Genomic DNA, 27,696 nt, shown 5'->3' on the forward strand with positions numbered 1-27,696 from the left:
TTTAAAAAACTTGAAGTGACCTTCACGTGACCTTAAAATGACTTTTTAAGGTCAAACCAATGGTACCATCTTATGGCCCCCTTGAAACCATACAACTTTTGTCTGAAACATTTTTCTCTCCCGGGCTTGGTTTTCGAGATATTCGACTGGATGGATTAAATGATCCATCTTGTATATATATATATATATATATATATATATATATATATATATATACAGAGTGTCTCATAACTAATGAGCCAACGCTCATGAGTAGGTAGAGTACAGTGAACTGAACAAAAAAATATTAGGTCATTTTGCGATTTTCGCAATAATTATTAAAATATTAATTAAAAACGCTTAGCGAACAATATTATACAGATCTACAAGATGTCCGGTAATAATCGCCCCAACTCTCTAGGACAGATAGAGCAGGTAAACTGGACATAAAAGTTTTGTATCATTTTGTGATTAGCGCAATAATTATTAAACTATTAATTAAAAACGCTCAGGGTATGCTGAGCGCTATATGCGGCGCGCACTCATGCGCTGAGCGTTTTTAATTAATATTTTAATAAGTATTGCCAAAATCGGAAAATGATACCGGACTTTTATGTTCAGTTTGACCTGCTCTATCAGCCCTAGAGAGATGGGGCGATTATTATCGGACATCTTGTACATATGTATAATATTGTTCGCTAAGCGTTTTTAATTAATATTTTAATAATTATTGCGAAAATTGCAAAATACCCTAATACTTTTTTGTTCAGTTCACTATACTCTATCCGTTCACGAGCATTAGCTCGTTAGTTATGAGATACCCTGTATATATATATATATATATATATATATATATATATATATATATATATATATATATATATATACATAGATATATATATTTTTGTGTGTGTGAGATATATGTATTTTTATTAAATGCACAGAAATCAAAATGTATTATATATGCTGTAAGAATAGAGACATTATATGTATATTGGAGTTAATTACAATGCCGTCTTTTACAAATAGATTTCAATGAAAAAAATGTTGAAGTTAATAATGATGCGCTCTATGAAATAATTATAAAACTTTCTTTACTCACCTTCGTCGATGTGTTCATTCGGATAAAGAGCAAGACGGTATTATTTTATAAAATGTAAAACCGTCATTCATGCTTAATTCCATTCATTTCACCTTTATTAAACAATTAATCAATTATAATACGAATTATTTTGTGTAATTATTTATATGTGGATTATGTTATACGAGTCTAAATATTTGCACAAATTTAATAAAGAGAATATGAGAAAGTATATGAATTTTAATACATATGTATGTATATGTAGAAATTGTATAAAGAGATTAGTAATATTTAATTGCTTATATAATACAACGTGTTTACCTAAACTGCATGTGCAGTAAGCTAACGATGGTAATTATTAAAGTAATATTCATGTCAAAAGCATACGCGTGCGCGACGAGTAATTTATGTACATACATACGAATTATTTTGTATAATTATTTATATGTGGATTATGTTATACGAGTCTAAATATTTGCACAAATTTAATAAAGAGAATATGAGAAAGTATATGACTTTTAATACATATGTATGTATATGTAGAAATTGTATAAAGAGATTAGTAATATTTAATTAATAAAATATTAATGCTCAATAAAGATTTACAAGTTTAATGATTAACAAAATTAAAGAACTTAGAGAAATTAAAATTTGAAAATTCTCAAGGAGTAAAAAATTTATCTAAATCTTTAAAATTAGTTGATTTAAATACTGAGAAATATTAAATTTCTGTTTAAATCAAATAACTTGAGAATTTAAAATTATCCATGAATCGAAAGTTTTTCAATTATTGTATAATGAATCTATTTAAACTTATTGAGATTATTATCAATGATTACACGTAAAATTAATACGATTGTTACCGTAAAATAAAGATAGCCTTAAAAATTATTTCCTTCTCATGTTTTCGGCAAAACTTTATTTTTTCTTCAATTATATTCTCATATTAATATATTTTAATTATGATCATATAATACAATAAAAAGATAATGTTTATAATATAATAAATATAATATAATACAATATATAATGTAACATTGTATAACATGATTTCTATAATATATTTATATTTATATAACTGTATATGACATAATATATGTATATATATATATATATATATATATATATATATATTTATATATATATTATATATTTTATATTATTTAATGCGTTCTTACGAAATTAATTTGGAAACGATGCTGTATAATTTAAAATTTTTAACGATACTGCACCACGGCATGAATAAGATTAACGAGGTTATCCCTTAACTTGCTTTTACATTAATATGTAATTACTGGTACACTATTTGTAATCCGCGAAACATGCTGACGCATATTTTGATCTTGAAAAACTCATAGCCGGAGATCAATTTGTCGCAGGAAAGAACGAATTACTCCCTAAGGGTTAATGAACGGTTCATTAATGACGTACTAGAATGCGATCAGTTTTGCTCGAGAATGCCAAACACCGTTAATCTAATAGATTAATTTTTCATTATTCCACAAATACCCGATATCATCAAGATATGAAAAATCGATATGTGTCGCACTTTTCTTGTGGATAATTTTTTTATTCTCTTGCAATTATATATATATATATATATATATATATATATATATATATATATAATTGCGAGTTTTTCTTAAATAATTTTTTTATATTTAAAACCATTTATCCTAATTAATTCTAAGAATATCTCTTCTAGACACTTTTCAATAATTATTGTATATTCATATCTTACATTGAAATTAATATTATATTCAACAATTAAGAGATCGTTTAATCATTTTTAATCCGGAAATAACTACTTTTTAAGTATTGATTTCAATTATTTACAGTATGAATTTATGAATCTTTAAATTAGAATAAATTAGAATTTTTATTTTTCTTATAACTAGAATTAAATTTTCATACAATTAAATTCTTCAAATAGAATTAAATTCTTTGTGAAATAATATGAATGAAATATTTCAGTTAATTTTATCGGAAGAAATTTTATAGTAATTATTGATTCTAAATTGGGGGAAATGTGATATGTTAATATTATAAAAAATTTAAGATTATTTCATTTAATCGAAAATCTGACAATCATAACTTTCATTCACATAGACACACAATAACTGTCACATGCGATGAAATCATGACGGGAAACGAAGAAAAAAACCTGAATTAATTACAGTGGAAAAACTGTGTTTGTTCTACTTATGTATTTATTTTTCACTTAACCATGGAGTTACACGGTAACTTCCTCGGAAAATCTGCTCTTGTCATCGAGGTTAATAACTATGGCGTGTGTTCTAGCGTGGCCGGATTTGCTCATGGATTTGTTCTTTAAGTCGGCCTCTTTATTATCCTTCCCATGATTCGTCTCCCTATCGACCTCCTCAATGACATGCTTCGAGGATGTCGACATAGCGATGTCTTTGTCGATTTTCTTCGATTCTGACATCTCATTATCCTTTGATAGATCTTGCGTATCCTTCCTCCCGAGTCCATTTTTTTCAATACAGGCGCGACATCGATTCTCATTTTGAAAACCGTTTCCTAAACAAAAGTAAAATTACCTGTTCACAGGCTCTACGAGATGCAGCATAAAATTAATAAATCAGTCTGAACACCCACAAAAAAGAGAGTGAGAGAGAAAGAGACAGAAAAGTAGAGAGGGATGAATAAATAAATATGAAGTTCTCACATCCAATTCAATATTTCTGATGTCTACAGTAAGTCTAATTAAATTGGGCAATTTTTGAGCAGTTTGTTTTACAATGCCATTTATTTTCCTTTTTCTCTTTCAATGCGTCATAAACAGCTTCCTTTTTAGCATTTTCTTTTGTGTTTTTTAAGTTCCAACTTTAAATAATGTGACTATACATTTTTCTGACAGATTTTTTTCCTTACTTTTTTATCTCTCTTTCTTTTGAACTGTATCTATTTTTAAATAAATCGGTGTTATTCCAAAACCGAAAAACTTTCTTTCCATAATCTCGCTGATTTTTCATTATGAAACTGAACATATGTTTTTAAATAATCCGGTTAAATTTTTTCTACCTGATCGACCCTGCTCTTGGCAAGCTTGTCCAGGGTTAGTTTCTTTCGTCGATTTATCGAGATCGTTCGACTGAATGCTGGTCCGAATGGCTTGAATAGTGGATACTTGAGCTTCGATGCGATTCGAAGCATCCAGCATGGCCGCTAGCTTGCTGACTAGCTCCTGATTTCCTAATAAAATGTTCTTCTCCTTTAAGACTTCTAACTGGTTGAGCAAACGGCGAAATTCCTCCTGGAAAAAAGTATCTCTTGCCCTTACCTGATATCTAATTTAAGATGCTAAAAAGTTAACATTTTTGAGTTCCAGAAATCACATTCTAAGAGTTCTAGGTATGTACAATATTCTGAAGCTTTAAGACTTTTTTTCAGATCTTAAGTATTTTAACCCAAAATTTTTAAGATTTTTATGTGTTTTTATAAAGGTTTTAATATTTCAAAGATTCTATTATTTCAAAGAAATTTATGAGATTCCAGAGATTCTAATAAAATTTTAAAGTATTAAAGTTTGAAAAGACTGCATACTGCTCTTTCTTTTAAAATTAAATATTTCAAGATTTCAACGATTTTTTAGGTTAGGTCTTGACTAGCTATCCCAAGTAGCACATATTCGTTTCAAAAACGTCTTACAAATGTTTCTGCGAAACGTTTTAGAATCGGCTTTTGAAAACGTTTCTGATTGGTTAAAATGTCCACTTAAAAAACGTTAAGGGAAACGTCATTTTCTAACAAAAAAAAGTTTAAGAAACTGTCAAAATACGGTTTTTTTCCTTTATTTGTGAAAAATTTGTTTATTCACAGATTCAATAAAATAATGCATATATGGATATAATCCATCTATTTTCATCATGTTCTGAATCTCTTGTTGAGAATACATTAGAAGTCAAATTGACAAAAAAGACATAATTTAAATTATAGTTTTAGTACCTGTTCTTTTAGGTTTTATATACATGTTATGAAAACTTGAATACGAGTTATTTAAGTCTGAACACGCCACGTAGCGGCAAACAAAGGAACACGTATATTATAAAATAGATCTTTTTTGTCTTGTCGAAAAGATGATGAAAAAGACATCTTTTCGTCGACTAAAATTAATTATGACTTTTAGAAGACATCTTTCAAAAGATGACTTTTTTGTAGGTAGAAAGATATCCTTTTAGACACACCGAAAAAATCATATTGTCATTTTAAGAATATACCATTTATTTTTAGAATATCTTCCTTAAAAATAAGCGCCAAGAGGATTTTCTTAACTAAGGACAGAAATCCTCTAAAAAATAGAAAAGTATTAGATATTCTTAATATGTAAGAATATATATACACTTCTAGCCTTGAGACTTTCGTGGCCATTAGAATTGTCTAAGCTGAGGACTTCCGGATGGATGCCGCGTGATTAAACAGCGTAATGCACGCAATGACGTTTCGTAAATGTTGGAGTTTGCATCTTCAAGGCTAAGAACCCCGATACTGAGCTCTCTTGGGTTGGGGTTTTTATATCTTGCGAGAGGTTTTTCTATCTACGGGAAAAATATACCGTTATGCCCTCTAGTGGTGTAAGCGCAAATAGGGTTTGTATGATACAATTTAAGAATATTTTCTTAATTTCATATGCTATTCTTAACAAAAGATCATTAGAGGGGAATATTCTGAATTTTTTAGAATATTTTATTGGAGGAGAGCTTTAGAAGGAATTCTTCTGAAATAGAGAATACAATTTTTTCGGTGCATCTTTTAGTCCTGTCAGAAAGATAACTTAAAAAAGACATCTTTTCGTCATCTTTTAATTTTCTGTGCTATCTGGGGATCGTCTTAATAAGTACAGTCTTAATAATGTGTATATATATATATATATATATAATTTTGAATTAAAAAATTAATTTTTGTTCTATTTATAGAAACGTAAAAAATACATTTCTTAAACCATGATTTTAAAAATGTTTCTGTTGAAAGTTTTCTTATTGGTGCTTGACGGTTAAAAAATATTGGATACGTTTAGAAAACGTTTATAAAACGAACATATGCTACCTGGGTATAGCTATATGATAAAAATTCATAATCTAGATCTAGATAATGTTTAACTAAGAGGAAGCGCATAGCTTTAAGCTACGTTCCGGAGATAGATCGGCTTACCGTGACGGAATCGCTTTCCTCGACAAAATTACCCTGCTGAAGCGATATCGAGTTGGTCTGGTTACTCGTGCCCTGCGGACGACTGCTTTTCCCCAAGAATTTGCCGGTCGCGCCGCAAAGTTTGCCGATCGTCTCCTCCTTCCCTCCGCCGCGGAACACCATGTAAGCCTTTGTTAAATGCGACGTATGTAACAATCAAACTTACGCAGTATCGGAATTTCTATTCAGGCTCAGTAAAGAGACGATCATGATAATTTTACAGAAGAGTGAAGCAAATGGAAAGCGAAACGAAAATTGCGCGATTTAATCACATCTTGTATCGATCAAATTTTATCTTAATTTCTTAACTTCGTCTGATTTCGCGATATATATAATTTCGAGTCTATTACAATAAATCTCGAATAAAAAGAGAACAGTTCTCTACATATAATAAATTGACAGAGCAATTCTATTCAATCAAATATCTATATTATTCTATTCTCGTTTATTTCAAGCAAAATTTAAAAAATTCCAAAATCAAGCTTTTATTATTGTTTTCATTTTGTCCATTTTATATTATTTACATGAAGCCTTTTATGTTACTGATACATTAAATATTTAAAAGATTATGATTCTTGAAAATTTTTTGAAATAAAAAAAGAAAATTATTTCAAATTCATTAAAATATCTGTTATATTAAAATCTTGTTTGAAATATTCTTTGCGGATTAATAAACGTAGTAATTTTATACAAATAATTACTTAAATCTTAGATATTGCGATGAAAACAAAAAATTTGATAAATGTGTGATGTAAAAAAAATCGTTCTTCAAATAACGCGTGCGTTGAACCGAAAGATACATATAACACTATATTGTCATAGTAATGCATATAAATAATACATCTTACTTTACTGCCGAATATTAGGCACAGCAGCAATGTGACGGTAAGTTGGGTATGGCAGAAAAATATGATGTACAATAAATCGGGATTGGCTGGCGATTGCAGGAACAACCTGCAGCAACGGAAAAGAAATTATTCAGATTCGCACGAAGTGTTATCATGCTGTAAGAAATGAGCCGTGTTACATCATGGCTTGTACAATCTTTTCCATTATTTTTACTTTCTTTTTTCTCCAAAATTAAAATATTCAAATTCATTTCTGACATTAAATCGACGGAATCATATTTATGTATTTGGATACTTTGATAGATTTCGGAAATGTTTTTTTTTTTTTTTTTAGAAAAAATTGATAAAAGATTTCTCAATAGAAATGCTTGAATAGCGAGAAAATAGAATCTCTTGTTTTTCTAGTTTGAAAATTTATTACCCCGTGGTAACGTTAAACATTAAAAATCGCACTAATCCACTATATTAAATTCTCTCGGAGGAAAGATCAATTATAAATTCATTAAAGGGAATTTGTTATAAATTGCATTTGAGGTGGGATATTCCTGAAGAGACTCATTAACATAAAATTTATATTTAAAATAAGGACTACTTTAAATCAATTTATATATTTTATGTATTCCAAAATAAAACTCTTAAAATGTGTATTTTTGAAGAAAACAGCATAATTTAAATAAAGTACTGTATTTAATGTTGTGCTCTTAACCACATTGTAAACAAATTCAAATAATTAAAAAAATAATCAAAATATATATGATATATTAATATTTCTCGATACTCGAAACGCTCGAGTTCGCGCATAATTAGATAATTTTGTACAGAAGTATCAAACAAAGTTCTATAAACATTTATTAAAAGAGAGTGATTGATCGTTTTGAATAATCGATGGGGAAAGGGGCGCGATCATATAACACAAACTTACATTGAAACGTTGAGGAAGACTGATAGTAGAAATTCGTTATAAATCGCCATTGAAATAAATCGACTCTCGTTAAATTCCGACGGAGTTTTTCTTACTACGATGCACAGGCGGATGCCCCACACGAGGAACATCACCTCGACTGAAATCACGTGAAATTCCAAGTCACATTAGTCTCACAATAGCTAGCTTGATGTTTTACCCGAAAGTCCGCAGAGCCGTAGCTAGGCGTTATTTGCACCCAGTAACTGGAATTTCAATTTCCGTCTTCGGCTTACCCACTTATATATAGGTATATATGTAAAAGTCAAAGTGAGAGAACGCCAATTCACGCCACGCTCTAGTTACGACTCCGTATAAATCAAAGGATCTAAGAATTTATAATGGTCTGAATAATTGTAAGATTTTTCTCACATGGGAAGAATCCTTAAACGTTCAAATCTCATATATACATTTTGGTCTGATGTATAACTTAAAAATTTTTCTTTTATATTATGCGCCAGAAAATGCTAATAATCTGACAATCAGTATAATGTAATTATGTAATTTATCCGGATCAATCAACTATTTGTTTGCAGATTAGAAAAAAACCGTGCATATTTGACATATCTTCTTTGTTCGCTGACAAGACGTGAATTAACCGTGATATAAACTCTTCTCTTTAAGCCAATACATAAATTATCTATTTTGAGTTAAAATCACATTTGACCATCTGCAGTATAATTAAATCAATATGATTTATATGCGCACAACGCCTTTCACATATTCCACACATTTACACACACACACATACATACGTATACAATACACACACACATATATATATATTGTGTGTATGTGTGTGTGTGCGCGTGCGTGCGTGCGTGCGTGCGTGCGTGCGTGCGTGCGTGCGTGCGTGCGTGCGTGCGTGCGTGCGTGCGTGCGTGCGTGCGTGCGTGCGTGCGTGCGTGCGTGCGTGCGTGTGTGCGTGCGTGCGTGTGTGCGTGTGTGCGTGTGTGCGTGTGTGTGCGTGCGTGCGTGTGCGTGCGTGCGTGCGTGCGTGCGTGTGTGTGTGTGTGTGTGTGTGTGTGTGTGTGTGTGTGTGTGTGTGTGTGTGTGTGTGTGTGTGTGTGTGTGTATGTGTGTCGTACCATTAATACGCTATGATACTTCATAATGCCGTATTAATCGTGAACGTATGCATAACAACGTGATATGATCACTCTCTCTAATTTAATATAAATTGATTTGATATACTGCCACACACAGTTACGAGCAATTTGTCCAAAAGATATGTGTTACATATAACGTAGATTCAGTAAATATTTCATCTATGCAGATATCGAGGCAAACACGAGACTGATAGCGAGGGTGGGATAATGCGAACTAATGCGGGTTATCTGCCATGTATAATATAGGAACTTGTGGATATAGTGAGGGCACAGTGAGATGAATGTCCACTTTCACGCCTCATTTACAGCATGTCCCAGAGGTATCTGCTTTTTTTCCTTCCTTTTCTTTTTCTCTCCTTCGACCCCTCCCCTTACTAAACAAGATTCTCTTCGAAGCAAATTCGGGATAAATTCCTCGATTAATTTCAAGCGCCATCCATCTTCGTAACTTCTTAACTTTTCACATTGAACATTACGGCAAATAAGAAGTCCGATATATCCTCTCTAATGTTAAAATAATACTGATTCTTGTAAGGTAAGACAAGCTTGAGGCTTAATTCATCTAAGCTCTCTCTCCAACTTTTGATCGCATTCTCATGCATCTTGCACGCGGGGGATCGATCATACCGTAAAAACAAAGTTAAGCCATATTATACTTCCTGTATTATATGGGCTGGCTGACTCTCTACCGCACTCGTATATTACTAGATTACGATACGCCGCGCCGGTATCGATTACGGAGATGCGTAATATCGACAGACAGTGCATGCAACTAAGGGAATTAAGCTCAAGTTTTTTTTTTTTTAGGTATATAAAATATATTATTATTATTATTATTATTGCCGTCACGAAACTCACGAGTAGTGAAACTGTGGTCCCACCAGTCAGTTCGACAGAGATACGCTTTGAGATCGTCCGCGGTTCTTGCGACGATGACGACCGGTGGTGCAACTAGTGTCCTTATGCTCAAGAACACGCTGAACGTCAGGACTATGATGCCAAGACGCTTCAGCAGACTCGCGTCCGTTATTTTCACGGCCTTTGCCGACTTAACTCGGAAGATTACGGATATTCTACGATCAAAACCATCACAAATATATTGTAATTTCATTTTTGGTAAAATTCTTGTTTTAGAGGAGGATGCTGCAATGACCTTAACTTTGACATATATTGTCAAGGTCATCACCCTGAATAACCTGCAAAAGGTTGGTTTGGGTTAGTTTTTTTGGAGTGGGAGGTTTAGCCGTCGTTCGTTATTTGTTAAAAAGTTATAAATAAAAAAGTTTCATAAATAGGACATAATTTTTTCACATCATGTATATTTAATGAAGCGTACTTTAATAGATCTATTTATTTAAATGTGATACATTGGGCGCGTTCGGGGAGACACTATTAGCGTTAACAGCGTCGTTCTATATTTGTTCAACTTTTAGTGAGTAACAAAGATAGAATGACACTGTTAGCGCTAATAGTGTCACCCTGAACGCGCCCATTGAATGCGTAAAGCTGCACCCCTATCCCAAAAAAACTAATTCAAACCAACCTAGGTTACAAAGCAAAATCTATATCATGCCTTAAACACAGGTTAGATTGGATTAGTTTTTTCTTGGGGAAGGAGGGTACAGAAGGAAGGACGGAGCCTTTCCCCGGTCCACGCATTCAATGTATGTTTAAATAAGTAGATTCGCGAATGATTTTCTTTTCACACAAAAAATTTCATGAAGAATCAGAATTGCATGTCATATTAAGAAATTCATGCAAACGCATGTTGAAAATTTAGAAAATTGATAATCTTCCAATCTAACCGTCTGATATAGAAATTTATGGCACACTGACTCTCCGATTCATACCATATTTGACCGCAGAAATCAAAACAAAATAACGAGGTTTGCTACATGTTAGATATACAGGGTGTCCCATTTTAATTCCTCCAGTGAAATATCTCGAAAATTCGAAAAAATGTTTCAGACAAAAGTTATATGGTTTCTAGGGGGATATAAGATAGTAACATTAGTTTGACCTTGAAGAGTCACATGAAGGTCATGTGAAGGTCATTTTGAATTTCTTAAATGGAATACCCTATATATTTTTGCATATTCTTGTAGCTTATCTTGAGAGCTTTCCAAAACACTATGATAAAATGTTTTTTCATTAAACACTTTTCGAGTTATAAGGCTTCAAAATTGCAATATTTTGAAGCCTTATAAAATACAAGATATCTCGTAAAATATTCATTTTTCGATTATCTTACCCTAATACTTTTATGCACAGAATAACGGGACAAATCAATTGGCGTAATTAAAACACATAATTATGTTAAAGTAAAAATGTGTAACTGATAGTTGCAAATTTAGATTTTTTTCTTAAAGATAACTATGTGTTTTCTATGTGTGTTCTCTATTGCAACTTTGAAGCCTTATAACTCGAAAAGTGTTTAATGAAAAAACATTTTATCATAGTGTTTTGGAAAGCTCTCGAAGTCAGCTACAAGAATATGTAACAAAAAATAGGGGGTACCATTTAAAAAAATTGAGGTGACCTTCACGTGACCTTTAAATGACTCTTCAAGGTCAGACCAATGGTACCATCTTATGGCCCTCTCAAAACCATACAACTTTTGCCTGAAACATTTTTCTCTGCCAGGCTTGGTTTTCGAGACATTCAACTGGAGGAATTAAAATGCGACACCCTGTATATACATATATATATATATATATATATATATATATATATATATATATATATATATATGATAAATATGAAAAAAAACCCTGTATACAGGGTGTCCCGAAATGACCGGTAAATATTTTAATGGCAGGTTCTTTAAAACATTTTAAGGCGAAAAATTTAATATAAAAATGTCGACAATAGTTTTCAAACTGGAAGCGATTATATTTTACGAATGGTAGAAAAGAATTAGATAAAGTAGATAAATTCATAAAAGCACTTTTATCACTTGTTATTTTGCCGTACCTAAGCCCGCGAAATTCTAGTCCTGTCATTCGTGATCTTTAAATCTTTCTAATTTGAAAACTATTGTAGCCTCGACATTTTTGTATTAAACTTTTCATTTTAAAATGTTCTAAAGAACCTGCCATTAGAATTTTTATCGGTCATTTCGGGACACCCTGTATTATATTATATTTCTGTATAGCGGATCATATATTTACTTCTCAAATGTACACGGTGTCGAAAAACTATAGTTTTTTGAAATGAAACTTTTTTGTTTATAACTTTTTAATAAATAATAAGCGACAGCTAAAATCTTTCGAAGGTTACTCAGGTGATGACAACATATGTCAAGGTCATTGGAGCATCCTCCCTTAAACGGAAATTTTGCCTTATTTTTTTCAAATTTCTATAACGATCTCTATCCTATTTATCTCCACAAATTAATAAACTGGTTCAAATTATTTGCGGAAAGTTATACCTACACTGGCGATGACCTTGAAATATACATATATCATGCAGAAGTATATGTATGTATTACAAAAGCAATCAAATATATACATCTCAAGAATATAAAATCATTAGTAAGATTAATTAAATAAAAAAAAACGTTAATTTAGTTGCAAAGTTAATTTGATTAAAGAGAGAAGCTCTGAGAAAGATATAATCGAAATAATATAAAATAAAGATGCTCTTTGTAGCCATGCTTAAAGCACAATATCTCTACTAGTAAATGAGAGAAAAATTTTCAAAATGTTAAAAATAAAAAAGTAATATTTAAGAAAAAAGACATTTCAAATAACTCTAAATAAATATGTAAGAGATGTATGCAATATAAAGAACTCCACACTAATAATATGGAAAATCGGTCCCGGTCAAATTGGCTAGTTTTCACATGTTGTAGTTTATGATCTGCTGATCAAAAAATGTAATGGGCACAAGGTGAAATAATGGACCGTTTTTGAGTTATAATCAATCAAACATGAAAAATCGGACTCCGAAATGGCTAATTATCTCAGAAAGTATTGGTTTATTAGAAAAACGTTTCAAACAAAAATAGTAAGGTTTAAAAAATCTGTTAGCTAATGATATTTATTTGAGTTTTGGATGACCTTGAAAAATTCCGTTTAGGTCAACATTGAACTTTTAAGGAAAATTCCTATTTTTCATTACACATTCGTGTAATCAAAGTCGTGGCGTTTTCAAAACACTGTTGATAAATCTTTTTTAAAACTTCCTGAGTTATGAGTGTGTGTGTGTGAAGATGAAACAAGAAAAATCAATATCTTTGTCTCATGAAATAACTTCTTAGACCAAACTAAACTAAAACTGATATCAATAATATCAATATATATAATATCAATATCTGACACAGTAATGTTAGAAACTGAATTTTTGTAGCATGTGGTAGCAATAATATACCAGAATGGATACGCTCAGTAATGACAGAATGCCTGTGCTAACAATAAGTATAACTATAATGGGAGAGACAACATGATGCGTGCAAGTGCGATTGCGTACTGCAAAAAGCGCTACCACACAAGTGTTGTTTTGTGTTTTTCGGTGTTTAGAAAGGTCGTTGTCACGTCGCCGTAATGGTATTTAGAAAAGGTAATACATACAAGCACAAATCACATACATAGTGTATTATCCTTCCTATCATGTTATAACTATACTGATATTGCTACTTGAAAATAAAATATCACAGCTTACAGATATCGAATCCATTTTATATTTTCAATGTTTTTTTTCAAGATTTTTTTAAACCCTACTATTTTTGTTTGAAACGTTTTTCTAATAAACCAATACTTTCTGAGATAATTAGCCATTTCGGAGTCCGATTTTTCATGTTTAATTGATTATAACTCAAAAACGGTTCATTATTTCATCTTGTGTCCAGTACATTTTTTGATCAGCAGGTCATAAACTACAACATACGTGAAAACTAGCCAATTTGACCTGAACCGATTTTCCATATTATTAGTGCGGGGTTCTTTAAACAATAATATTGACCAAAAAAAAAAACGATATTTATTTATTTGAAGAGATAAATAGAGAGATGATGTAGATGAGTCAGATGAAACAGCTGAAATAATACCAATTGAGATAAAATATACTTACCGCCATGTTTTGAGCATGAGTGCCCCGTATGTGAGGGAAAAGCCAATTTCCCGCAACCATACGCGTACGGTACACGTGATGATGTTTGGCCTGGGGTACATAACTATGGTCTGCAACATAAGCAGAATGTGCGTCCTGCAAAGTGATGTTGTGCGAAATATTATACTACCGGTAATTGTTCCATTATTTTATACGCACGTCTGTTCTATTTATCTATGTATAATTTGATTCCTATTAGTAGTAAAACTCACATACATATTTATATTAAAGTTTTATCATATATTTTGATACATGAATTTTTTAAATGTTTAAATTTTAAATTATTTAAGTATTTCATGTTTAAATTTTCTGAAAATGTTAATTCATTATTTACCAAGCTAGATAGAAAATAAAGATGAGAAAACACAATTATTATCTTTATTTTCATGATTCCGCTATTTAAAATTATATTAAGATGTGTCTGTAAAGAAGACTGTTATTATCATTTGTTATGAAAATTTGTCATAAAAATAATGTGAATAATATCAAAGGAGAAATGTCTGCTATGAAAAATTGAGATAGACTTAAATAAAAAACAAAATTTTCGCTGAACGAGCACTTTGCAGCGATTTTTCTTTTATGTAACACGAAGCTCGGACATGACCATCGTGTAAAAATTTCAGATTTTAGTATACAGATTTACATAGACAAATTAATTGTCAGAGATTAAGAATTTTATTTTTAAGAAGAAAGAAAAGATAAAAAAGAATATTACTCTTTTTCTATTTTTATATAAAATGTATATATTTATAGAAATAAAAAATCTATTTTATCCATTTTAACCTATTAATATATACATATAGTATAAATATTTTATAATATTTCAATATTAAATATTTGTAATATTTCATTTAATATTTTTTATTACATTCTATATACACACACGCACGCACGCACGCACGCACGCACTCAGAATGATTTTAAAATGTCACAAGCAGTGTTTTCAAAAACTGTAAATATAAAGTTCTTTTTTGGTGTTTTCTGTGATTTGTTGGAGATCTTTAGATCATTAGATAAAGCAAAAGAAATTGTTACCAAACTTTTTAGTGAAGCAGAAGAATATTGTTATTTTTAGTATATTAAGAAATGTATATATAAATAAAAATTAGAAATTATATAATTTATACACACACACACACACGCACGCACGCACGCACGCACGCACGCACGCACGCACGCACACACACACACACACATATACAGGGTGTCGCATTTTATTTCCTCCAGTCGAATGTCTCGAAAACCAAGTCTGGGAGAAAAAAATGTTTCACGCAAAAGTTGTATGGTTTCGAGGGGGCCATAAGATGGTACCATTGGTCTGACCTTGAAGAGTCATTTGAAGGTCACGTGAAGGTCACCTTAATTTTTTTAAATGGTACTCCCTATTTTTTGTTACATATTCTTGTAGCTGACTTCGAGAGCTTTCCAAAACACTATGATAAAATGTTTTTTCATTAAACACTTTTCGAGTTATAAAGCTTCAACGTTGCAATATTTTGACGTAAAATACAAGATATCTCGTAAAATATTCATTTCTCGATTATTTTACCCTAATACTTTTATGCAGAATAATGAGTGAATCAATTGGTGTAAAGAAAACACATAGTTATCTTTATAAAAAATCTGAATTTGCAACTAGCAGTTACACATTTTTGCTTTAACATAATTATGTGTTTTAATTATGCCAATTAATTTGTCTCGTTATTCTGTGCATAAAAGTATTAGGGTAAGATAATCGAAAAATGAATATTTTACGAGATTCTTATATTTTATGTCAAAATATTGCAACTTTGAAACCTTATAACTCGAAAAATGTTTAATGAAAAAACATTTTATCATAGTGTTTTGGAAAGCTCTCGAGATAAGCTACAAGAATATGTAAAAATATATAGGGTGTTCCATTTAAGAACTTTAAAATGATCTTTACGTGACCTTCATGTGACTCTTCAAGGTCAAACTAATGGCACCATCTTATGTCCCCCTAGAAACCATACAACTTTTGTCTGAAACATTTTTTCAAATTTTCCATATTTTTCGAGATATTTCACTGGAGGAATTAAAATGGGACACCCTGTATATGTGTGTGGCCAAATAACCTGTTGCAAGCTATTTTCTCCGAAACTATTGGAGATCTGAACTTGAATGTTTTTACATTAAATGATACAGGTGCTGACTACTTGGTGTGTAAAAAAATTTTATGGAATCTCTCATTTTTTTTAATGGAACGGAGTACAATTTTATTAATATTCGGATAGCTATCATCAAAATTAATAACATTTACTTGAAACTTTTTTTTTATTCTGAACTGTTAAAGAGTTATGGAAAAATTCAATTTGATTTTCTGGTTACATTTAGAGATGTATTCTAAGTTACTTCAACCTTGTTTACAAACATGTTTGGCATTGAGAAAGTAATTTTTTACAAAATATCAACAAATTTACGATTGACTACCCCTGTGTGCCATTTAATGTAAAAAAATTCAAGTTCGCATCTCCAATAGTTTCAGAGAAAATATAGTTTGTAATAGGTGTAATTCTCCTTATGTTATTCTCTGCAAAAAAACCCAACAATAAGATAAGAGATCGCTTAAAAGACTTTGTAAGATATTTAATATTTTATCTTAATACATTCTGTATGTATAATATATGAAAAATATTGTAAAATATTTATCTTTTGATTACAAACTACTTTTAATCTTAATACTCTTATACATAGAATAATAGAGAGTATCGATTTCTAAAACGGTTTAACAAGAATTGCAGTAATAAAGTATAAAAAAAAAAATAAAAAAACCGAAGATATGAAGTGTTCTACTTTTATGTTTTACAACAGTTTTACACAGTTGGCAATATTTCTTCCAATTTTATTTTTATCATTTTGAGCATCGATTGCGAGAATTTTATCGAGAGTTCTATAATTTTTGAAAAAGAGTCACGGAAAATCCTATCTCTGTTAATTATATAGAATTATTCTTCAAAATATAAATGAGAAAGTTTTTTCACAAGAAAATTGGAGACAATTCTTTTGCTTTTACGTTCAAACGAATTAAGATGATATGCTCAGATTTGTAAAATATTGCAAAGTTATAAAAACAATTTTCTTAATAAGGTATTTTGACGAGAAAGGAAATAACGGAATAAAAAGAAATTACAAGGAACTTGCATGCACCACAAAACTTGATAGTGGTCTTTCCAGATTTTCCAAGCTGTATATATGATTTACGCGACAACTCTCATATGGCAAGATATAATATTGAAGTTTAACGAGAAATGGAAAGCGTACCTTCATAAGCGAGCAAATGACGTCCCATTAAGAATAGCACTACGAGTTTAAGCGAAGCCATCTGGGAGTTTGTACCTCGTAAGAGCAAACATTACGTAGGCACGTCATCTCTTTATGGACGAGTTCCCAAGTTAAAGCACTCGAAATGTCTGAACCGCACATTGATACTAACTCTTGCTCATGGATAAGCTATTACTTCAGTAAGAAAAATTTCCTTGCCATTTTCACAGAATAGGTCATATTACGGATGACTTAAATCCGTGATGCCCGTGTACTTAAAAATAATGATAATAATGATTTAGATATTAGGAAAAATATAAATGAATATTTCTTACAAGAATATAGCGACATTTTACAATGAGGGGAATGTAAAAGTCATCATTTTTCCCCTAAAAGGGAAATCTGTAAAACATGTTTTACTTTCTCATTGAAATAAGAAGAAAATGTTTATTTAATCAGAAAACTGCGGAAAATATTTTAGAAATAAAAATAAATATGTTTAAAACGTGTCTGCCAAAATATTTAAGCTGTTTAATAAAAGATGAAAAGTTTTAACACAAGCATTACATTTCCATTTATTAATTTAATAAACTCTTAACTACAAAATTGTATAGGAATTCCGAACGACATATACAGGGTGTCCCATTTTAATTCCTTCAGTGAAATATCTCGAAAAATATGGAAAATTCGAAAAAATGTGTCAGACAAAAGTTGTATGGTTTCTAGGGGGACATAAGATGGTGCCATTAGTTTGACCTTGAAGAGTCACATGAAGGTCACGCGAAGGTCATTTTGAATTTCTTAAATGGAACACCCTATATATTTTTGCATATTCTTGTAGCCCATCGAGAGCTTTCCAAAACAATTATGACAAAGTATTTTTCATTAAGTATTTTTTGAGTTATAAAGCTTCAAAGTTGCAGTATTTTGACATAAAATACAAGAATCTCGTAAAATATTCATTTTTCGATTATCTTACCCTAATACTTTTATGCACAGAATAACGAGACAAATCAATTGGCGTAATTAAAACACATAATTATGTTAAAGTAAAAATGTGTAACTGCTAGTTGCAAATTCAGATTTTTTTCTTAAAGATAACCATGTGTTTTCTTTACACCAATTGATTCGTCTCATTATTCTGTGCATAAAAGTATTAGGGTAACATAATCGAGAAATGAATATTTTACGAGATATCTTGTATTTTACGTCAAAATATTGCAACTTTGAAGCCTTATAATTCGAAAAGTGTTTAATGAAAAAACATTTTATCATAGTGTTTTGGAAAGCTCTCGAAGTCAGCTACAAGAATATGTAACAAAAAATAGGGGGTGCCATTTAAAAAAATTGAGGTGACCTTTACGTGACTTTCAAATGACTCTTCAAGGTCAGACCAATGGTACCATCTTATGGCTCCCTCGAAACCATACAACTTTTGCCTGAAATATTTTTCTCTTCCATGCTTGGTTTTCGAGATATTCGATTGGAGAAATTATTAAAATGGGACACCTTGTATAAAGTGTCTCATTTTAATTTACTTCTTCCCTTGAAAAATTTTTTATTTGCAGAAAAACAATATTTCAGAAAATTGTTTAGTTTTAAGGGGAACATGACAAAAATGCATTAATCTTGGCTAATGGTAAAGATAATATAAAGCTTATTGTTTTCTTTTTATTTCAAATAAGATAGCAAAACATGTTTTTTTTTTACAATTAGTCCTTTTTTAAGCGAAAAGTAGTGACTTTTACATTCTTTTCTTTGCATTGCTACATTCCATTTTTCTTATTATAATTAAATATATAATAATTTCTGGTTTAATTACAAGTAATTTACATAGATCTAAAGTATAAAATTTGCAAAATTTTCCAGAAACATATTTGTTGTCATTTAAGCCAAACTTTCTTAGTAAACTGTGCAGTTACGTGTACCTGTTAAATTTTACCGAAGTGATGTCATACATACATACATATCTTGCTATTCAAACATCTCTCATAAACGCTAAGTGAGTTAAACTCCTATTAAATAACTACAACTTATTATTTAACAGACATATAGTAATATAATAAAGATAATATAACTAACTAGAAGTAAGATAGTTTTCAATGTGCATAATTGATAAATTATTTTATATGATTTTATATGATTATCACATATAATTACAAACAACACAATAATATAATAATTTTTAAAAGATAAAAATATTTCGATTATTTTAAAATTTTTCTAAAAATATTAAATCAAAAAATATAAATAAAAAAATAGATTTTTTAAATTATTATTGCACAAAAAAAACTTATATTTGAAACGTTTAATCCCCTACAGCACGATATATTGATATTACAGCACGGAATATTGTTTTGCAAAATTGAAATATTGCATGCAATATTTCCTGAAAGTTTACCATAATGTAGGTATGTCCGCTCCCAAACTATATTGCGCAATATTTCTGTAATTATACTGATATATTTCAAATCGTACTGCATATATATTTTTGCAACGTGAATACAATATTTACACGATATTGCAAAATATATTTCTTATTTGCATAATTGAATACATTCTTATTCTGTCCGATTTTTAAACAATTAGTTCAATATCTGAATTTCCTAGGGTTAAGATTGTATCAGAAATTAAGAAAAATATATTTTGTGTTTTTATAAGCTTTAGATACTCTCATGAAAAAAACTTGAATGCGGAATAGATAACGTATAGTGCGTTACATAGCGGTAAGCGAATGAACTAACGAAGATATGTGATTGCATTATAATATAGCAATAATATTTTACAATATCTCCAGTAAAATATTAAATTTATAATATTTGCACAATATTACTGCAATATTTGTAATATGTCGCAATATGGAAATATTCATGCAATATTTTAGCAACATTTTGTACTGTAAGAGATCTAGCGGTGGATGTGTAAAAATTTATTTATTTGATTGTTTATATAACAAAGATAAATTCTTTTCATCTTCTAAAACGTTATTTATCGCTTTCAATCCAATTTGTTACAACGCAACCACTTTAAATTTCATTTTTTGATATGAAATATTTCTCGAGTAATATTATATAATATTTGTTCATCACATGTGTAGTATATGAGTGGAGCTATATAATGGAAATTATTAAATTAAACATCTTTTGAAAGCCATTGAAACATTTGAAAACCATTAATGAAATATTTGTTGCTGCTTCTCGATATCTAATTGTAAAACAAATATCTTCTACAGATCTTTCTATCATTTGAGAGTAAAGAGAAGGCGACATACGTGAGAAAATGTCCTGGAATTTACATCTATACAAATGACTTGTCTACGAAATCGTTCCGGATTTGATAAAGCAGGTTTGTGAAATGTGATAGAAATTCTGCTATCAACCTGACATATCACCTAAGAACGTGCACGGAATATGTGTTACAGCAGCTGTCACTACAAGTCAAAACCCAAATATGATATTTTGAATTATTTTGTCCTACGTGATCTATTTGCAGTAGACAACTTGCACTGCAATTGTGGAAATATGTCTCATTTGATAATAACAGTTCCAGAGTGTAATAAGCGTAACAATTGTAAATAATAACAATCATAAATAATAAAAGTGCTTCTTATTCTGAAATGAAAATTTCAAGGCGCACTTTCAAATTTTTTCGAGAAGAAAAACCTATTTCACAACTTAATCATGAAGATATCCGGTTTAAGGATGTTTAGTACCTATTTTTAAAAATATAGGAATTTAATAAAATTTGCACAGATTGTTCTGATACATGTTCAGAGACTTATAAAAAAACCTAGAGTTGATTCACTGAAGCAATCAAAAGTTATAAGGATTTTAATTTACAATGAATTTACTCGACGATATTATTATAAATATAATTATTTTGTGGATCTAATTATAAGTAAAAGTATTAATATAATTATAAATATAATTATTAAATATAAATAAATATAAATATAATTATTTCTGTTTTTTTTAGTCCTTAAATTGATACGATTACATATTTTCTATTTTATAAAAAACCTGTGATCGTGTTGATTTAAAAGCTAAAATAGATAGAAATAATAATAAGAATTTATTCAAAATTTGCAAAAGTATAGTTTAAATATAGAGGAAATATTTGATCACATAATTTTGGTCAAGTACTGACTAGTTCAAAAGATATTGAATATAATTTTCTCAATTTCGTCCTATTATCCGAGATGACATATTATTTATTGTGAAAACGTGGCAACATAGCATTCAGCTGAACCTTCTTTTGACATTTTAAATAACCTATCTTTTCATCTAAAGAAGTCTCTATATACAAACGTGTAAGCGAGAAGCTACTAGGCCTCATATGTCAATTTGCAATTTGACCAACTTATGAAAAATACCATGTTGCCACATTTCTTTCTTCTCGGAGAAATGACAAATTATTAAATTTATCAAAGAAATAGTTAAAAATCTTCTATATTTTGTCATTATTCACTATTATAATTTTTATTCTGACATTTTAAATTACTCTGTACCAGTAAATTCTTTTATTTTTATAATTCAAATTTTGTGCTGTAATGTTGAAATCGAGGTACCGTCAATGATAAAAGTTTCTCATTATAATTTAAGAAACACGAAAATTCTCTGAAAAAAGTAACAGAAATTCAAAAATTCATTTCTACACTCTAGCTATGAATAAATAATAAGATTTTATGCAATCTTTATAATAATCATATATTAAGATATATGAGAAAAGTATATATTCGTCAATTTCGACTACTTTTTGCTCCGATTGTAGGTGCTAAACATCCTTAATGTGATGCGTTTATTTCGCGATTACAAGTATTTCGCATTATAAAATTACGAGTCGCGAAAAGCGTCAAAATGACCCTCTCCAAAAAGATGCAAATGAATTTTACGCGAGATTTTCGCGAAGAATCTGTATCGAAATAGACTCTATGATACACATCGATCAGAAAGCAACTGTCTGCATATACGGTAACTGTAATATCTAAGAAAAATTCCCTAGCATCCAGACGGCGCTACAGTACGACTAAAGTGCATCTTCTTATATATATGTGATTTTATGCGTTAATCCCGCCTTTTTATTTTCTCTAAGAAATTGATTATATCTGGTACAATAGAAGCGTGCAGCCTCAGTATTATGTATTTTCGTTTTCTCTAATTTTAAAATATATATTGTATTTAAACTTGAGTTTGAGTATTAATTTGAAGACAATACACTACAGTAACAAATGATTATATTCGGTATATCCACTTTAATTATAACGAAACACATAGAAGTCATCGATAATTGGCGAATATATATATTCCCGTCCCGATATGGGGAATCATGTGTTATCGTAATTGGCGCACTGGGCGCGCGATGCATACATTAGGGAGGAGTGGGGAGAGGAGGGAATAGTCGCAGATGCGGTTACAACCAGCGAAGGTCGAAGGCTGCTGCGGCATTTCTGTGAGCACGTGAGAAAGCTTTGTTATCAGATTCTCTCTCAAGGTACGGTGTGACGGGATACCCGTCTCATGAATATGAAATGCGACCAAGAGACGAGACGTAACCTAGCCGTCGCCTACTCACCGTACAGTATATGAAGAAGGCACCCAGGACGATGACGCGCAACAAAACCGGGCTGGCCGCCCGCACCACCTGCAACAAATCATTTTACAACTCGTTAAATCACTAACTCACATGCCGCTGGTTTCGATCACAGACGCTGACAGTGTATAGCGGATGTCACCAGAAACGCGTAAATAAAATTACTATCGACAAAATCACTGAGCGGAAGAACCGTCTTTTTATTTCGAAATTTTCTATCTCTGAACTGACGAAAATTACTGGATACTTTCTATCATTTGGTCTCTGAATAAAAGCGTAGATTCTTGAAGTTTTCCGAATTCGTAAACTATTCGACTCTTTGATATATACACTACGCAAAAAAAATTAAAGGACTTTCTTCTACATATATAAAAAAAATCTAATTTTCAAGTATTTGCAACTTCCTTAAAAATAATAAGAATAAGTTTGTCCAAGAATACCGAATTAAAAAAAAAATCCTAGCACGATTTCATTAATTGGGTGTTAAAGAGCAGAGTTTTAGCTTTAATTTCTAGCTTTAACGAAATCAATTTTTTTTTCGCCGAGATATTCATTATTAGCAAAATCAAGTTATCGACTTTGAATGCTTATAACTAGTAAAAAAATGATCATACAATAATTATTAAAAAAGCAATTTAAAGAGAAAAGTTAGCACTTTAAAATGCTCGTTTTTTCAATCATTATTCATTTTTAAAGCGTAATTGTACTTATCAAATAAAGTAAAAATTACACTTTTATTTTTTTTTATTTAAATCAATGAAAGTTAACAAAAAAAACTAAAATTTTCATGAACTTTACAACATTTACAAGTAAAAAGCATTTCAGTTACTCGTACAAAAGGTCGAAGTGTTAAGTTTTTTCAGTACATTTCAAAAACTTAAATTAATGATTATTGGACAATTATTTTTTTACTAATTATAAGCGTTCAAAGTCAATAGCTCGATTTTGTTTTAATAATGAATACTTCGGTGAAAAAAAATCATAGAACAGTCTTTAAAAACAATATTAAAGCTGAAACTCTGCTCTTGAACATACAATTAATAAAATCGTGCTAGGATTTTTTTAAAATTCAATATTCTTGGACAAACTTTTGAAAAATTTAATCAATCGACGGACGTCGCTTTCTTACAATGTACTTTTGTAACAAATAGAAAAAATTGAAATTTATTTAACGATTCTAGAACTAGAAACTTTAAGCTTTCAAACGCTATTTTATTGATCTTATTCTGATTATTTTTAAGGAAATTGTAACTACTTGAAAATTTGGCTTTTTTTATTTGAAAGAAAATGGTTCTTTAATTTTTTTGCGTAATGTATGTATATTCAAATTCGAGAATTTGAAAATCTAAAAGTTCTTATTTCTAAAACTCTTAAATTCTTAATTTAACAAACATCAATAATATGTAACTAAAAAATCACAAGTAATTTCGTTTTCTTATTTATCTGTAGAAATCGAAGTTGCCGACATAATTAATCACACATTTTTTCAAGATATACCAAAATATTGGGATTTCTCACAATGCTATATTAGCTATTATTTAAGAGTGTTTCATCAGTAACACATTGTTCGCCTCAAAGTTTATATTTAAAATATACAGGATGTCTGTTCATAAATGTCCGAGCAAATATCTCGCAACTGGTTAAAGTTACAAGAAAATTTAATAAAAGACACTTGCATTGCTTTGAGTGTAACTATAAAGTGTATATAAAAAAAATTTTTTACTCAACATTTTGTGTTATGAAGGGCATTTAAAATTTTTTTTTTAAACGGAAGTACCCTCATTTTTTTTATATAAATCGATTTCTGGGGATATTCTGCGTAAAAGTTAACAGTTATGATGATCAAAAATTGAAATAATTTACGAGATAATTTGTATTTTAATTTGACATAATTTTACATAAATGAAGTGAAATACCTAGTAAGATATTTGTTTTTTAGTATTATTTTGCCTCAATATTTTTGCACAAAATAATAAGAGGAATCAATAGTGTAAAGAAAACACATAGTTGTCTTAGAGAAAAGATTTGAATTTGTAATAAGTGATGACACATTGTTAGAAATCAATATACAAAAATTAGGGTTATATTTAAAAAAAAGTAATTACATTAAAAAAAAAATAAAAATTACCTTTAGAACTCAAAAACATCATGAGTAAAAAAAAATTATTTTATATGCATTTTATAGCAGAAAACCCAAAGCCGTGCAAATTTCTCTTATTAAAAAACTTTTCTTATATATATAATTATATATAAGAAAAGTTTTTTAATATCAAATTTTTATTTTTATTTATAGAGAAAAAATTTTTATTTTTATTATGACAAAAGCGATTTTTTGTTTAACAACTAACTTGTTTAAAAAAAAACAGCTATAAAATCAAGATATGCATGTTGCTGCGAAAAACAAATTTAAATGAAAATACACGCGTTAGTACTTTCATCCTGCTGTAACAAAGTAAAATGTTCATTTTTTCACATGATCACGCTTTTCGATTAGTAGCTACTTAAAAGAAAAAATTATAAAATCTATTCATGTTAAAAGAATTTTAATAAGCAAATTTGTGAATACATTTTTATTTAAGGATGTTTAGTACCTATTGTTAAAAATATAGGAATTTAATAAAATTTGCACAGTTTGTTCTGATACATGTTCAGAAACTTATAAAAAAACCTGGAGTTGATTCACTGAAGCAACCAAAAGTTATAAGGATTTTAATTTGCAATGAATTTACTCGTCGATATTATTATAAATATAATTATTTTGTGGATCTAATTATAAGTAAAAGTATTAATATGATTATAAATATAATTATTTATATAAATAAGTATAAATATAATTTTTTCTGTCCTTTTTAGCCCTTAAATTGATACGATTACAGATTTTCTATCTTATAAAAAACCTGTGATCGTGTTAATTTAAGAGCTAAAATAGATAGAAATAATAATAGGAATTTATTCAAAATTTGCAAAAGTATAGTTTAAATATAGAGGAAATATTTGATCACATAACTTTGGTCAAGTACTGACTAGTTCAAAAGATATTGAATATAATTTTCTCAATTTCGTCCTATTATCCGAGATGACATATTATTTATTGTGAAAACAATATAACATTCAGCTAAGCCTTCTTTTGACATTTTAAATAACCTATCTTTTCATCTGAAGAAGCTTCTATATACAAACGTGTAAGCGAGAAGCTACTAGGCCTCATATGTCAATTTGCAATTTGACCAACTTATGAAAAATACCATGTTGCCACATTTCTTTCTTCTCGGAGAAATGACAAATTATTAAATTTATCAAAGAAATAGTTAAAAATCTTCTATATTTTGTCATTATTTACTATTATAATTTTTATTCTGACATTTTAAATTACTCTGTACCAGTAAATTCTTTTATTTTTATAATTCAAATTTTATGCTGTAATGTTGAAATCGAGGTACCGGCAATGATAAAAGTTTCTCATTATAATTTAAGAAACACGAAAATTCTCCGAAAAAAAGTAACAGAAGTTCGAAAATACATTTCTACACTCTAGCTATGAATAAATAATAAGATTTTATGCAATCTTTTTAATAATCATATATTAAGATATATGAGAAAAGTATATATTCGTCAATTTCGACTACTTTCTGCTCCAATAGTAGGTGCTAAACATCTTTAAGTGTTTTTTGTGTTTAAGTGCTTCAAAATATCGCTCGAATTTCGTTTTTTTGCTGATGTTGCAAACGCTAAACATTATTACAATATCGTTCGATAAACATGATCTTTGAGATTATTTGAAGCTTGCTTGTAAATTACTTAAAAAGGGCAAATACATATAACACTTTTTGTAAAAAAATACTGAAAGATAGCACGATACCATCTCAGCTTGGTATATTTTAACTTTTAACTTGTCAGCTAATGTGCGACGCGAAATAAAGCACGCTAGTTTAACGACATCTCAGAATACGTGACAACGTTTTTACTAGCCATCAACACAACGGCCGTAGCTAATGAACAAAGGTTTCGTGCAGAAACGACATTCAACTCATTAAAAAAAAAAAAAACAAATGCTCTGTACGTTAGAAATAGCCTAGAAATTTGAATTTTCAATTGCGCTTACAACTCTAGTGAATTATTTATTATTCTGTTGAGGGAAAAATCGATGCTAATGAAGATGGAACACTCTTTGTACATATTATAATGTGATAAGTTTTGTAACACCATAACATCTAAAGAACAGTTTAGAGAATGTTTTACACAGTGTGACGAAAGTTTTATTCAAGTGCATTATTATCACCAACTAAATTTTTTGAGAGCCGATATATAATATAAACGATATATTAAATGTCACATATCACACGTTTCATCCATTTGCGCTTTCATCCGATATGCAAGAAGCGTGCTGAAGTAAAGGAAAGGTCGCGAAATGGGAAACGCCGCAAAATCTGCAGCATGGGAATATACCGAAGGAGAGAATAATAGCGAATAAAGAGAGTTAAAGCTCATCCCCTTTTCTCCCCTTTCTCTCTCTTCATCCTTCCA

General features: G+C 29.8%; 1 protein-coding gene across 2 annotated transcripts in view; it reads right to left on the reverse strand.

The window, feature by feature from the left end:
* Positions 1 to 3,047: 3,047 nt before the first annotated feature.
* Positions 3,048 to 27,696, reverse strand: part of LOC140667296 (uncharacterized) — a 154,663-nt gene continuing 130,014 nt past the window's right edge. For both annotated transcript variants that reach the window (XM_072895089.1, XM_072895088.1), the window contains exons 7-14: positions 23,155 to 23,223; positions 14,263 to 14,372; positions 10,051 to 10,265; positions 8,045 to 8,183; positions 7,123 to 7,228; positions 6,236 to 6,403; positions 4,109 to 4,340; positions 3,048 to 3,604 (exon numbers count right to left, since the gene is read on the reverse strand). In XM_072895089.1, the coding sequence (XP_072751190.1) occupies positions 3,294 to 3,604; positions 4,109 to 4,340; positions 6,236 to 6,403; positions 7,123 to 7,228; positions 8,045 to 8,183; positions 10,051 to 10,265; positions 14,263 to 14,372; positions 23,155 to 23,223 (1,350 nt within the window). In that variant the 3' untranslated portion in view covers positions 3,048 to 3,293. The remainder of the gene's footprint in view (positions 3,605 to 4,108; positions 4,341 to 6,235; positions 6,404 to 7,122; positions 7,229 to 8,044; positions 8,184 to 10,050; positions 10,266 to 14,262; positions 14,373 to 23,154; positions 23,224 to 27,696) is intronic.

Source organism: Anoplolepis gracilipes, chromosome 6 (genome assembly GCF_047496725.1).
Source record: "Anoplolepis gracilipes chromosome 6, ASM4749672v1, whole genome shotgun sequence".
In the NCBI taxonomy this organism is placed as follows: Eukaryota; Metazoa; Arthropoda; class Insecta; order Hymenoptera; family Formicidae; genus Anoplolepis; species Anoplolepis gracilipes.